The sequence below is a fragment of the Venturia canescens genome, chromosome 5 (assembly GCF_019457755.1).
Source record: "Venturia canescens isolate UGA chromosome 5, ASM1945775v1, whole genome shotgun sequence".
NCBI lineage: Eukaryota > Metazoa > Arthropoda > Insecta > Hymenoptera > Ichneumonidae > Venturia > Venturia canescens.
Genome location: NC_057425.1, coordinates 24,126,734 through 24,140,012, shown reverse-complemented (window position 1 = coordinate 24,140,012; position 13,279 = coordinate 24,126,734). Strand labels below are relative to the sequence as shown.

At 36.9% G+C, this 13,279-nt stretch overlaps 1 protein-coding gene across 2 annotated transcripts; it reads right to left on the bottom strand.

Annotated features, from left to right (window-relative positions):
- Positions 1-202: 202 nt before the first annotated feature.
- LOC122411077 (uncharacterized) lies at positions 203-3,153 on the bottom strand. Of its 2 annotated transcripts, XM_043419602.1 has the most exons (6): positions 2,415-3,153; positions 1,963-2,326; positions 1,646-1,878; positions 1,153-1,312; positions 591-699; positions 203-461 (listed from the first exon to the last, which is right to left on the bottom strand). In XM_043419602.1, the coding sequence occupies exons 2-6, from the start codon at positions 2,033-2,035 to the stop codon at positions 380-382; spliced, it is 657 nt and encodes a 218-aa protein (XP_043275537.1). In that variant the 5' UTR covers positions 2,036-2,326; positions 2,415-3,153; the 3' UTR covers positions 203-379. The 2 variants fall into 2 exon arrangements, with proteins under 2 accessions (XP_043275537.1, XP_043275538.1); XM_043419603.1 differs by lacking the exons at positions 203-461; positions 591-699 and adding an exon at positions 827-1,066.
- Positions 3,154-13,279: the final 10,126 nt, after the last annotated feature.

Here is a 13,279-nt window from a genome sequence, read left to right as displayed (position 1 = left end):
TTACAGGATATACATATAGGAATAGCCTATATTTTTCATTTGAAGTATGATTCCGAACGAATCTTATCCTAAAGGCCGAATTAGTACAGTTTGTTACCAGAGAGTCAATTTATAGACAGAAATGATATCCAATGTCATATGAAAAGTTTATTGTGTTCACAGAACAATTAAAAACAATTTTATTGAAAAATACAAAATAGAATATATTTTCGATTTACGTTGTATTGAATTACGTTTGAACATTAACAATTGGCATAAAATTGGTTCTATTTTAGAATATCACTTTGTTATTAAAAAAAATGTCAGAGACATGAATTTGTTTGTTGTGAATGAAAACAAAACATCTTAAAAATTTCTTTTGCGTTGACCACATCGGTTATCAATCAGTATTGTCATTGGTTTCTGCTTCAGCATCGTCAATTTCTAGGGGACCTCCGTCGTTGTTTGAAGCTGCATCTTTTCTAAAAAGCGTTGAGGACAATTCTATATTCATAGGTTTTCGTGTTTGTTTCATTAGGTCCATCCATATTATTAAGAATCTTCTACTATGATTAAAATTGAACATAAAGCAAAAGCTAACAAAAATTTACTTGTGTTCTCGTGCCAAGCGGGCGGGAGCATGGCGAAGCCATGACTTAATGGGGTCATTAATGTCTTTATTAGTTACAACCGGGTTTTTGAACCGGAATCGGACGACTCCTATAAAATGAGAGATTTATTTCACTTCAAATCTCACTCAGATGGGAACTATGACGAATATTTAACATATGTACTTTTAAACTTATGTAAATTTAATTCTGGTATAGAATTGTAATTATTCAGCAACTGACAAAGAATCTAAAAACAATAGGCAACCGCTGAGATGTTGTCAACATTGTTCTTTAATTATAATAATGCGAAGAAGTCACAAGCACACATTTTAATACGGAATTTCGTCAATAAATAATCACAATTCTTTTAATCATGTACAATTAGTCTCTGTATATCTATTTAAATATTCATGATAAAAAAATGGACTCCTTCATGTGCCAGAATTCGAAGCAAAACATATTGTTAAATGTGCACCCTGGATAAATAGAGAAAACAAATTCTTGTGTAGGAATAAGAAACTTTTTTTATGTTTTCATTATTAGTTGATAAGATCTCACTAACTCGATAAAACGTTGTATAATTTCAACTTTGCGAAAGCTTTTTTCTTATGTGCTCCATGGAAACTGAAATTGGCAGCAACAGAGTTGGACATAATTTCCTGCATCAGTTTTGAGACGGTACTTTTGACGTCAGCTTGTACAAAAATAGCCAAGTCTTTGATCTGCAAATTTATTTGGTACAGAATGAGTTGAGATATGATTATTGAATATTTTAATAGTTATAGAGAAAGGAAGGTAAATAGAAAAAATTTTCGGACAATGTGTGAGCGATAAACGAATCTTCGCATACTCTAAAAATATTTTGGCACTGCGGTTTTCTTTTATATATTTTTATATCATAAAGACTTTTTATATGTGCCTAAGGTTATTATATGAAAAGTCCTCAGTGCAGTGAAGAAACGGATTAAAACATTCTCTTGCAAAAGAATATCAATATAGTTGCAAAATGAAATGAGACAGTATTTACAAAAGTCTAATTGATATTTCATCCTTACTAAATTATTGAGATAATCTGGATCAGTCGATAAACGATGCTCTACTTTGGTTAGTAAAGCTTCAGTTGCCACAGGATAATCTTTTAGAAGCGGGCTTTCCGTCTTTTCGATTTCTTTATCAGCTGTATTCGCTGACAACGTGCGTGCGATATCACGAACTTCCGCTAGTATAGTTTCTATTCTTAAATCCATATTAGCCAATGCTCGCATAATTGTTTGGTTGCTGTTATCATCTAAAATAACAATCGGAAAAATAACTTTCAATCGATATCATATTCGTACTTACGTTTACATCATTCGTCAATATACTCGCTTACTGCGATAGCTACTGTTAGGTATCGAATTCAAAGGTCTTTTTTTCTCGAATTGGCTCATCAAATAAATTTTCATCACGAGCTCGTTTTCTTTTGGTGCTATTTGTCACGGCATCCGTACGTCTTGGTCCCATCATATTTTCCGATACTTCGTTAATATCGTCATGAGCATTAGCATTAGTATTGCTATCATGGTCCGTGGGTTGTATTTGTTCATCGGAGGGGAATGAAGGAAAAGGCGAGATGTTAATAGACGATTGTGGTTTTTGTCCTTTTTGTGTTGTAATCTTTTCGACATCTGTATCGGTATTGATATCGGACATTTGTAACGCTTCCACACACTTCGCTTGTCCACGCTTATAAGTTTCTAAAAAATAATTGATTGATTAAAGTTAGATTTCACCGTTTGTATAAAAACTTTCGTTTAAAGCAAATGAAAATGTTAATGAAAGTACTTGTCGATGTTAATATTTGCTTAATATCGTGCAGGGTCCAATTTTCAGCAACATTCTCTTGATTTTCGACTGCTTTTGTCGTCCTCGAGTTGCTTTTGTAGGGAGGCCAATAACAATGATTTTTTCTAGGAGTTAACCATTTTTCGGGAGCAAGAGTGACGCCGTCATGGAATTCTATCACGACGTATCGTCCAGCGTCCATATCTCACCAAAAGCTAAATAAATTATATAACTCAATACATGAATTATGAAAAAAATTATATTGAATAACACAACCGATGATTATCAAAACAAACTAACCAAATAATATAATAGAATCGAAATGACCCGTGGATATACAGATGCGCACTTTTTTCATATCATAGACACAAGTGACTACTTCTTATTCTTATCCATCGTTCTCTCTGAATATTAGAAACTTTTTTCTCAAATTCAGTGGTTATTGGTATGTAGAAAAGGAAAGATAACAAATGATGATTTGTATGGGAGCTTTACACATTTGTTAATAATATCACTAAGCGGGTGTAAAGATAATTGTTGATTGCTAATGTTTTTCATTTTATATATTCCTAGAGCCAATGATGGGCAGGGAATATTAAAAAAATTATCTTCGAATGCGAGTTTTCGACCGATGATCATTAATTCCTGGGTGTCTCGACAAGTTGCTATATTGGAAACCGTAAATATGTCACCATTTTTAAGAATACAGCAACTATCGGCTTGCCCACCAGCCCTGATAGTAAATGTTGACGATCTTATTATTTTATACTGAGGGTTGCAGCAACTCTCAGGGAGAGGTCCTTCATTATGAGAAGAACTTGCAATTAAATTCAAATCATCAGAGATCTCATTGTTATCTGAACAGGTAGTTTTAGCCGTTTGAATTTCTCCGTAGCGCCGGGCTATTTGTTGCAGGGGTTTATCAGGTTTTCGTACCATTTTTTTCAATGTTTGCATAAAATTTTCGAACTTGAACGCACTAAATTTTTCAATTGATCCATGTATTCTCGCATCTTCCACCAAATGGATAATACCGTGTACATTGTGCGTTATGAGATGGACACCATATATTTCTCCGAACGATCGGATAAAGTGTTTTGCAAGATTCTCAGCGTAATCGAGTTTATCCTGATGCTGTTCTACTTCGCATAATATTCTTATCAGAACGTGGAGGGTCATAAAGTGATTATACATTCCATCTGACAAAACCTTTCGTAAAACGATTGGCCCCGTATAGAGAAGAAATTGCCTAAATTCAATAGCTTTCCACAATTTAACGAACTCCAAACTTTGGGGTTTTCGACCGAAATCATTTGGAATGTAGAGCCTTATATTTTTGAGCAGTTTTGAGATTTTTTTAATCTGTAAGCGGCCAAGTCTATAAGAGTTATCGCCATGAAGCCATAGGAGCAACAATCTTTTTACAACACCCAACAGTATCAGATGCATGTAATCAAGAGTGACACTTGATACCAGCCCCACTCCTGGAATATTGTCTAAACATGTTTTGCACTCATGATATTTCTTATCGCGATACTCCAAAAATGTTGCATCGGTACGTCTCGTAGCATTTAATTTGGGAAAACACCTGCGATATTTCAATGTTTTCCCTTTCGTTACACATTTTGTACAGCTGTGGAATCCAGTACAGCCTTTGACACCCAAAACGAAAGATTTTGCTGGAGCGTCGCAAACAATTAATTTGATGGAAAATTTGTACAGTTTTTCCCTTATCATAATACCATTTTCATAAATTTCAACGGCTTCTTCGACAAATTGACTTAAAAATTCATTCGGGTCCTCAGGTTTTTTTTGTCCATAATATACTCCAATCATGAATACTTCTTTATAAGGTATAATGTTCCCCAAAATTGGCCACAGCGAGGCCGTTGAAGAATCAAACAACGGGACTCCGTCAATATTTATAGCAAGAGCAATTTCTTCAAGATTAAAGTTTTTCATTCTATGACAAACATCACGTATACTTGTGGCAAGACCGAAATGATAATAGTGACCAGGAAATACTTCTCGAATTGCGGTCCGCCGCATAGTTTTCAAAAGTGTTCGAGGATCACAAGGCAATTCGGTAGATAAACTGGGGATGGATCGTAATAAAAGTAGCAATTTCTTCAAGCTCATATGCGAAATTCTTTCTTCAACAGCCCACTTTCTCAATTTGTTAGTAAAAAAATCCACGTCTTCACATTTTTCGTTCACGCTTTTTACAGAAGAAACTTCTATAATTGGACTTGCAGGGATATTATTATCAATGTTCTCATTTCTATCTGGATAAAAATTAGTTTGGTAAGAGCGATCTAATGGTAGAACAGAAGCATGGTTTTCGACCGACGGAGTTGAAAAATCACACGTATTATTATGACAGATTATGTCATTATTTTGAGAATTTGGTGTTGAGTCAGAAATAGAGTACTGTGGGCATTGAATTTCTGGTACTTCATAAGAAGATTCACATTCCCAGTTGCATATAATTTGGTTAATCCGTCTGCGACGTTGTCTTTCACAAATTTCTGTTTCACGTTTTCTTTTACGCCCTTCCATCTACGAGAAAAAAAAAGATATACACACTTTGGTGTTTTGTGTCAGAATAACCGAATCTGTGGGATTTCCATTAATCATTTCAATTCTAAAACGAAGCTTTCACATTTTTAGAACCAGCAGTGAATATTCGAATTCGAAAATAACCAAATTCTGTGCTTAAAGTTACTAAAGTGCAAAAAAATGTAGAGATTTATGTTTTAAAAAACTGATGGTTCATACCCCTTCATTCCTTCGAAGTCTTTGAGCTCCACGCGTAACAAGTGATCTTCGTTGATCGTCAGTACGTGAATATTCTCGTTGCCGAGCCAAAATTTTCTGGCACCCAAAACCGCTTTCGTAATTGGCTCAATCCCTGTTGAAGTTTTCACAGGGTTCCCCAAAATCGTTTTTTTTTGTATCACCTGAAATATCAATAAACATATGTAGAAAAAACTTTCATCATCGAACCAAATCCCATTGAATGAAAATGCTCCAGTCCAAAAATATTTTTTCGTGTATATTCCCTTACGCGTGCTTTTTATTTGCTTCGTCTTTTAAAGAAAGTATAGTTTAAACATTCTCGATAAAAAAATGTTTTTTGTACAATCCAATGAATTACTAAGAAATGACCGGATTTTTTTCCATCTTACGAAAGTAAAAAATAAATCTCATCGAGGAGAAAAACGAACTAAATTTTGTTGTATTTTTTTCAAAACATTTTCTTTCAAATTACCAAACCATAGAAAAAATTGCGTTGAACTTTTTTATGTTGTCAAATAGTAATAAATGATGATTTAAACTAACTTACCTTTGCAAAATGGTCTGTGAAAGTCTCGCCGCACAATTTTTACAAACATACATGAGAACCTTACGTGTTGCTAATAAACAACACGTATAACAGGCCCTTGGTAACGGTCAATATGTCACGGCTCACTAAGGCGCACTCGCGTACCTTCAATTACACACATTTCCTTAGAGCTCTCATAGACGTCTATGTGACGTGTTATCTTATAGGGACTTGGGATAACAAAATATAATATGGGATTCAGCGGTAGTGCTATATATTAACCCACCGAATACTGGTCGCGTAATAACAAATTCTTCGTAGAAATTCATTATTAAGTACGATGAACTCGTCGATGCTGTAAAAAAAACTGCAAAAAATAAATTCGGGAATCATGAAAAAAATCGAAAATTCTAATGCTTTCAAAAGCTTTCGAGTATATATACTGTTTTAATGAAAGCATGAGATAAAGTTGAATCCAGCGTGATCGCTGATAGGTTAAAAATATTAATTAGCAGGAAAAGCGGGATTTAATAATAAAATCAGGCCATAAATCCAAGAGATCGCATTGGAGTATACACGCATACTTTCCGTAATCGTCTTCCAGATACAGAAAGCACCCTAATCTATACAACGTTTTGACGAGATATCGTTGGGTTATTCGGAACTGATGTTGATGAAGTATAATCCCCGCATATCTTATGATTGATTTTGGGAGGTCTTTTAGAGAGCATCTATGTAATTCGCTAATCTATGTAAGGTTTTGACGGAATATTCTCAGGTCATCCAAAAATGATTTTAGTTGAGCATAACTCATGTATATAATTTCTGTTTGTCTTTCAGACGTACTATAGAGAGCGCAGTTTGATAATCTACGCAAGGTTTTGACGGGATATCGTCAGGTCGTCCCAAATTGACTTTGCGGGAAGCATCGTCTATACATATGTCCTATGATTGTCTTTGGGAGATCTTTTAGTGAGCATAGTTTTTTAATCTACGGAAGGTTTTGACGGGATGTCGTCAGGTCATCCCAAATTAACTTTATAGGAAGCACGGTCCATGTATATCTCCAATGATTGTCTATGGGAGATCTTTTAGTGAGCATCGTTTTTTAATCTACGGAAGGTTTTGACGGGATGTCTTAAGGTCGTCCAAAACTAATCTTGCAGAAAGTATTGTCGGTGAATATCTTATGTATCTATCCATGGGATGTCCATAAGAGAGTGTAATTCGCTTATCTATGTCCTGTTTCAACGGGATATCATCTGGCCGTCCTAAAATGGACTCGCGAGAAGCACAATCCTATCAAGAGCACCTATATTTATCTGTGAGACGTCTTAGCTTGCTGGGATAAGAATTGGATAATTTTAGGATGATCCTGGGACCAATTTTGCTATCTGGGAAGGTATGATCTCGAATCGCACGTCGGAAAGCTGGTCAGTTCGAAATGTCAGTGATTCTTGTTCATTTCTATCGATTCATACAAAAGTGTATCGGTGATCACCAATTTTCACGTTTATGATGGTTCGGAAACGACATCACTCGATTGTAAGCTGTGATCGCGATTCGCACATCGGAAAGCGATTCAGAACGAAATGTCAGTGAATCTGGTTAATTTGAGTCGATTCACACAAAAGTGTATCGGTGATCACCAATTTTCACGTTTATGAACGTTCGGAAACGACATCACCCGATTTTAAGTTATGATCTCGGATCGCACGGCGGAAAGCTGTTCTGTTCGAAATGTCAGTGAATGTTGTTAAATTGTATCGACTCACTCAAAAGTGTATCTGTGATCTTCAATTTTCACGTTTATGAACGTTCGGAAACTACACCACTCGATTGTAAGTTATGATCTCGAATCGCACGGCGGAATCTAATTTTGTTCGAAATGTCAGTGAATCTTCTTGATTTGTTGCGATTCTCACAAAAATCTATCGGTGATCACCGTTCTTCATGTTTATGAACGTTCGGAAACGACATCACTCGATTGTAAGTTATGATCTCCGATCACACGTCGGAAAGCTGTTCTGTTCGAAATGTCAGTGAATGTTGTTAAATTGTTTCGATTCACACAAAAGTGTATCGGTGATCACCAATTTTCACGTTTATGAACGTTCGGAAATGACATCACTCGATTGTAAGTTATGATCTCGGATCGCACGTGGGAAAGCTGTTCTGTTCGAAATGTCAGTGAATCTTGTTAATTTTTATCAATTCACACAAAAGTGTATCGGTGATCACCAATTTTCATGTTTATGAACGTTCGGAAATGATATCACTCGATTGTAATTTATGATCTCGAATCGAAATGTCATTGGATATTGTTAATTTGTCATGAATTGAACAAAAATTTTATTGGTGATCACCAATCTTCATGTTTATGAAAGTTCGGGAACGTTTTCATCGCTCGATTGTCAGTTCAGATCTCAAATGGCCCTTCGGATTGCGATACTAAATGTCTGTAAAATTGTTGATATGTGACGTTTATCGGTGAACGTTTCCAATCTTTCATAAACATGAAAGTAAGTAATCAGCGATAATCTTGTGTGTTAATCGTTACGAATCAACAATTTTTTCCGACATTTCTATCAGAATCGCAATCCGAAATGCGATTCGAGACCGGAACTGACATTCGAACGATGTCGTTTCTGAACGTTCACAAATATGAAAATTGGTGATCACAAATAAACTTTTGTGAGAATCGTTACAAATTATCAAGATTCACTGACAATTCGAACAGAACAGCTTTCCGACGTGCGATTCGAGATCATAACTTACAAACGAGTGATGTCGTTTCCGAACGTTCATAAACGTGAAAATTGGAGATTACCGATACACTTTTGTGTGAATCGACACAAATTAACCAGATTCACTGACATTTCGTTCTGAATCGCTTTCCGATGTGCGAATCGAGATCATTACTTACAATCGAGTGATGTCGTTTCCGAACCATCATAAACGTGTAAATTGGAGATCACCGATACACTTTTGTGTGAATCGATACAATTTAACAACATTCACTGACATTTCGAAAGGAGCAGCTTTCCGACGTGCGATTCGAGATCATTACTTACAATCGAGTTATGTCGTATCCGAACGTTCATAAACATGAAAATTGGTGATCACCGATAGACTTTGGCGAGATGCGTAACAAATCGACAAGATTCACTGACATTTCGACTAGCATCGCTTTCCGACGTGCGATTCGAGATCATACCTTACAATCGAGTGATGTCGTTTCCGAACGTTCACAAACATGAAAATTGGTGATCACAGATAAACTTTTGTGTGAATCGACACAAATTAACAAGTTTCACTGACATTTCGTTCTGAATCGCTTTCCGATGTGCGAATCGAGAGCATACATTACCATCGAGTGATGTCGATTCCGAACGTTCATAAACGTGAAAATTAGAGATCACCGATACACTTTTGTGTGAATCGACACAAATTAACCAGATTCACTGACATTTCGTTCTGAATCGCTTTCCTATGTGCGAATCGCGATCACACCTTACAATCGTGTGATGTCGTTTCCTAACGTTCAGAGACGTGAAAATTGGAGATAACCGATGCACTTTTGTGTGAATCGATACAATTTAACAACATTCACAGACATTTCGAACAGAACAGCTTTCCGACGTGCGATCCGAGATCATTACTTACAATCGAGTTATGTCGTATCCGAACGTGCATAAACATGAAAATTGGTGATCACCGATACACTTTTCTATGAATCGATAGAAATTAACAACATTCACTGACATTTCGAACAGAACAGATTTCCGACGTGCGATTCGAGATCACAAATTACAATCGAGTGATGTCGATTCCGAACGTTCATAAACGTGTAAATAGGACATCACCGATACACTTTTGTGTGAATCGACACAAATTAACCAGATTCACTGACATTTCGTTCTGAATCGCTTTCCGATGTGCGAATCGAGATCATAACCTACAATCGAGTGATGTCCTTTCCGAACCATCATAAACGTGAAAATTGGAGATCACCGATACACTTTTGTGTGAATCGAAACAAATTAACCAGATTCACTGACATTTCGTTCTGAATCGCTTTCCTATGTGCGAATCGCGATCACACCTTACAATCGTGTGATGTCGTTTCCGAACGTTCAGAGACGTGAAAATTGGAGATAACCGATGCACTTTTGTGTGAATCGATACAATTTAACAACATTCACAGACATTTCGAACAGAACGGCTTTCCGACGTGCAAGTCGAGATCATAACATACAATCGAGTTATGTCGTTTCGGAACGTTCATAAACGTGAAAATTGGTGATCACCGATACACTTTTGGGTGAATCGATACAAATTATCAAGGTACACTGACATTTCGTTCTAAAACGCTTTGCGACGTGTAATAATCTCGAATCGCACGTCGGAAAGCGATGCTGGTCGAAATGTCAGTGAATGTTGTTAAATTGTATTGATTCACACAAAAGTGTATCGGTGATCACCAATTTTCACGTTTATGATGGTTCGGAAACGACATCACTCGATTGTAAGCTGTGATCGCGATTCGCACATCGGAAAGCGATTCAGAACGAAATGTCAGTGAATCTGGTTAATTTGAGTCGATTCACACAAAAGTGTACCGGTGATCACCAATTTTCACGTTTATGAACGTTCGGAAACGACATCACTCGATTTTAAGTTATGATCTCGGATCGCACGTCGGAAAGCTGTTCTGTTCGAAATGTCAGTGAATCTTGTTAATTTCTATCGATTCATACAAAAGTGTATCGGTGATCACTAATTTTCACGTCTATGATGGTTCGGAAACGACATCACTCGATTGTAAGCTGTGATCGCGATTCGCACATCGGAAAGCGATTCAGAACGAAATGTCAGTGAATCTTGTTAATTTGTGTCGATTCACACAAAAGTATATCGGTGATCTTCAATTTTCACGTTTATGAACGTTCGGAAACGACATCACTCGAATGTAAGGTATGATCTCGAATCGCACGTCGGAAAGCTGTTCAGTTCGAAATGTCAGTGATTCTTGTTCATTTCTATCGATTCATACAAAAGTGTATCGGTGATCACCAATTTTCACGTTTATGATGGTTCGGAAACGACATCACTCGATTGTAAGCTGTGATCGCGATTCGCACATCGGAAAGCGATTCAGAACGAAATGTCAGTGAATCTGGTTAATTTGAGTCGATTCACACAAAAGTGTATCGGTGATCACCAATTTTCACGTTTATGAACGTTCGGAAACGACATCACCCGATTTTAAGTTATGATCTCGGATCGCACGGCGGAAAGCTGTTCTGTTCGAAATGTCAGTGAATGTTGTTAAATTGTATCGACTCACTCAAAAGTGTATCTGTGATCTTCAATTTTCACGTTTATGAACGTTCGGAAACTACACCACTCGATTGTAAGTTATGATCTCGAATCGCACGGCGGAATCTAATTTTGTTCGAAATGTCAGTGAATCTTCTTGATTTGTTACGATTCTCACAAAAATCTATCGGTGATCACCGTTCTTCATGTTTATGAACGTTCGGAAACGACATCACTCGATTGTAAGTTATGATCTCCGATCACACGTCGGAAAGCTGTTCTGTTCGAAATGTCAGTGAATGTTGTTAAATTGTTTCTATTCACACAAAAGTGTATCGGTGATCACCAATTTTCACGTTTATGAACGTTCGGAAATGACATCACTCGATTGTAAGTTATGATCTCGGATCGCACGTGGGAAAGCTGTTCTGTTCGAAATGTCAGTGAATCTTGTTAATTTTTATCAATTCACACAAAAGTGTATCGGTGATCACCAATTTTCATGTTTATGAACGTTCGGAAATGATATCACTCGATTGTAATTTATGATCTCGAATCGAAATGTCATTGGATATTGTTAATTTGTCATGAATTGAACAAAAATTTTATTGGTGATCACCAATCTTCATGTTTATGAAAGTTCGGGAACGTTTTCATCGCTCGATTGTCAGTTCAGATCTCAAATGGCCCTTCGGATTGCGATACTAAATGTCTGTAAAATTGTTGATATGTGACGTTTATCGGTGAACGTTTCCAATCTTTCATAAACATGAAAGTAAGTAATCAGCGATAATCTTGTGTGTTAATCGTTACGAATCAACAATTTTTTCCGACATTTCTATCAGAATCGCAATCCGAAATGCGATTCGAGACCGGAACTGACATTCGAACGATGTCGGTTCTGAACGTTCACAAATATGAAAATTGGTGATCACAAATAAACTTTTGTGTGAATCGTTACAAATTATCAAGATTCACTGACAATTCGAACAGAACAGCTTTCCGACGTGCGATTCGAGATCATACCTTACAATCGAGTGATGTCGTTTCCGAACGTTCACAAACATGAAAATTGGTGATCACAGATACACTTTTGTGTGAATCGACACAAATTAACAAGTTTCACTGACATTTCGTTCTGAATCGCTTTCCGATGTGCGAATCGAGAGCATACATTACCATCGAGTGATGTCGATTCCGAACGTTCATAAACGTGAAAATTAGAGATCACCGATACACTTTTGTGTGAATCGACACAAATTAACCAGATTCACTGACATTTCGTTCTGAATCGCTTTCCTATGTGCGAATCGCGATCACACCTTACAATCGTGTGATGTCGTTTCCTAACGTTCAGAGACGTGAAAATTGGAGATAACCGATGCACTTTTGTGTGAATCGATACAATTTAACAACATTCACAGACATTTCGAACAGAACAGCTTTCCGACGTGCGATCCGAGATCATAACTTACAATCGGGTGATGTCGTTTCCGAACGTTCGAAAACGTGAAAATTGGTGATCACCGATGCACTTTTGTGTGAATGAATACAATTTAACAACATTCACTGACATTTCGAACAGAACAGCTTTCCGACGTGCGATTCGAGATCACAACTTACAATCGAGTTATGTCGTTTCCGAACGTTCATAAACGTGAAAATTGGAGATCACCGATACACTTTTGTGTGAATCGACACAAATTAACCAGATTCACTGACATTTCGTTCTGAATCGCTTTCCGATGTGCGAATCGAGATCATAACTTACAATCGAGTGATGTCGTTTCCGAACCATCATAAACGTGTAAATTGGAGATCACCGATACACTTTTGTGTGAATCGATACAATTTAACAACATTCACTGACATTTCGAAAAGAGCAGCTTTCCGACGTGCGATTCGAGATCATTACTTACAATCGAGTTATGTCGTATCCGAACGTTCATAAACATGAAAATTGGTGATCACCGATAGACTTTGGCGAGATGCGTAACAAATCGACAAGATTCACTGACATTTCGACTAGCATCGCTTTCCGACGTGCGATTCGAGATCATACCTTACAATCGAGTGATGTCGTTTCCGAACGTTCACAAACATGAAAATTGGTGATCACAGATACACTTTTGTGTGAATCGACACAAATTAACAAGTTTCACTGACATTTCGTTCTGAATCGCTTTCCGATGTGCGAATCGAGAGCATACATTACCAT

What these genes read in the sequence shown, in the direction of transcription:
- LOC122411077 (XM_043419602.1), bottom strand. Translation starts at nt 2,035, where the DNA reads ATGAAAATTTATTTGATGAGCCAATTCGAGAAAAAAAGACCTTTGAAT. An exon ending in ACCTAACAGTAGCTATCGCA is followed by an intron (nt 1,879 to 1,962) that starts GTAAGCGAGTAT and finishes TTGTTATTTTAG; the next exon opens with ATGATAACAGCAACCAAACA. An exon ending in CGCTTGGCACGAGAACACAA is followed by an intron (nt 462 to 590) that starts GTAAATTTTTGT and finishes AACGCTTTTTAG; the next exon opens with AAAAGATGCAGCTTCAAACA.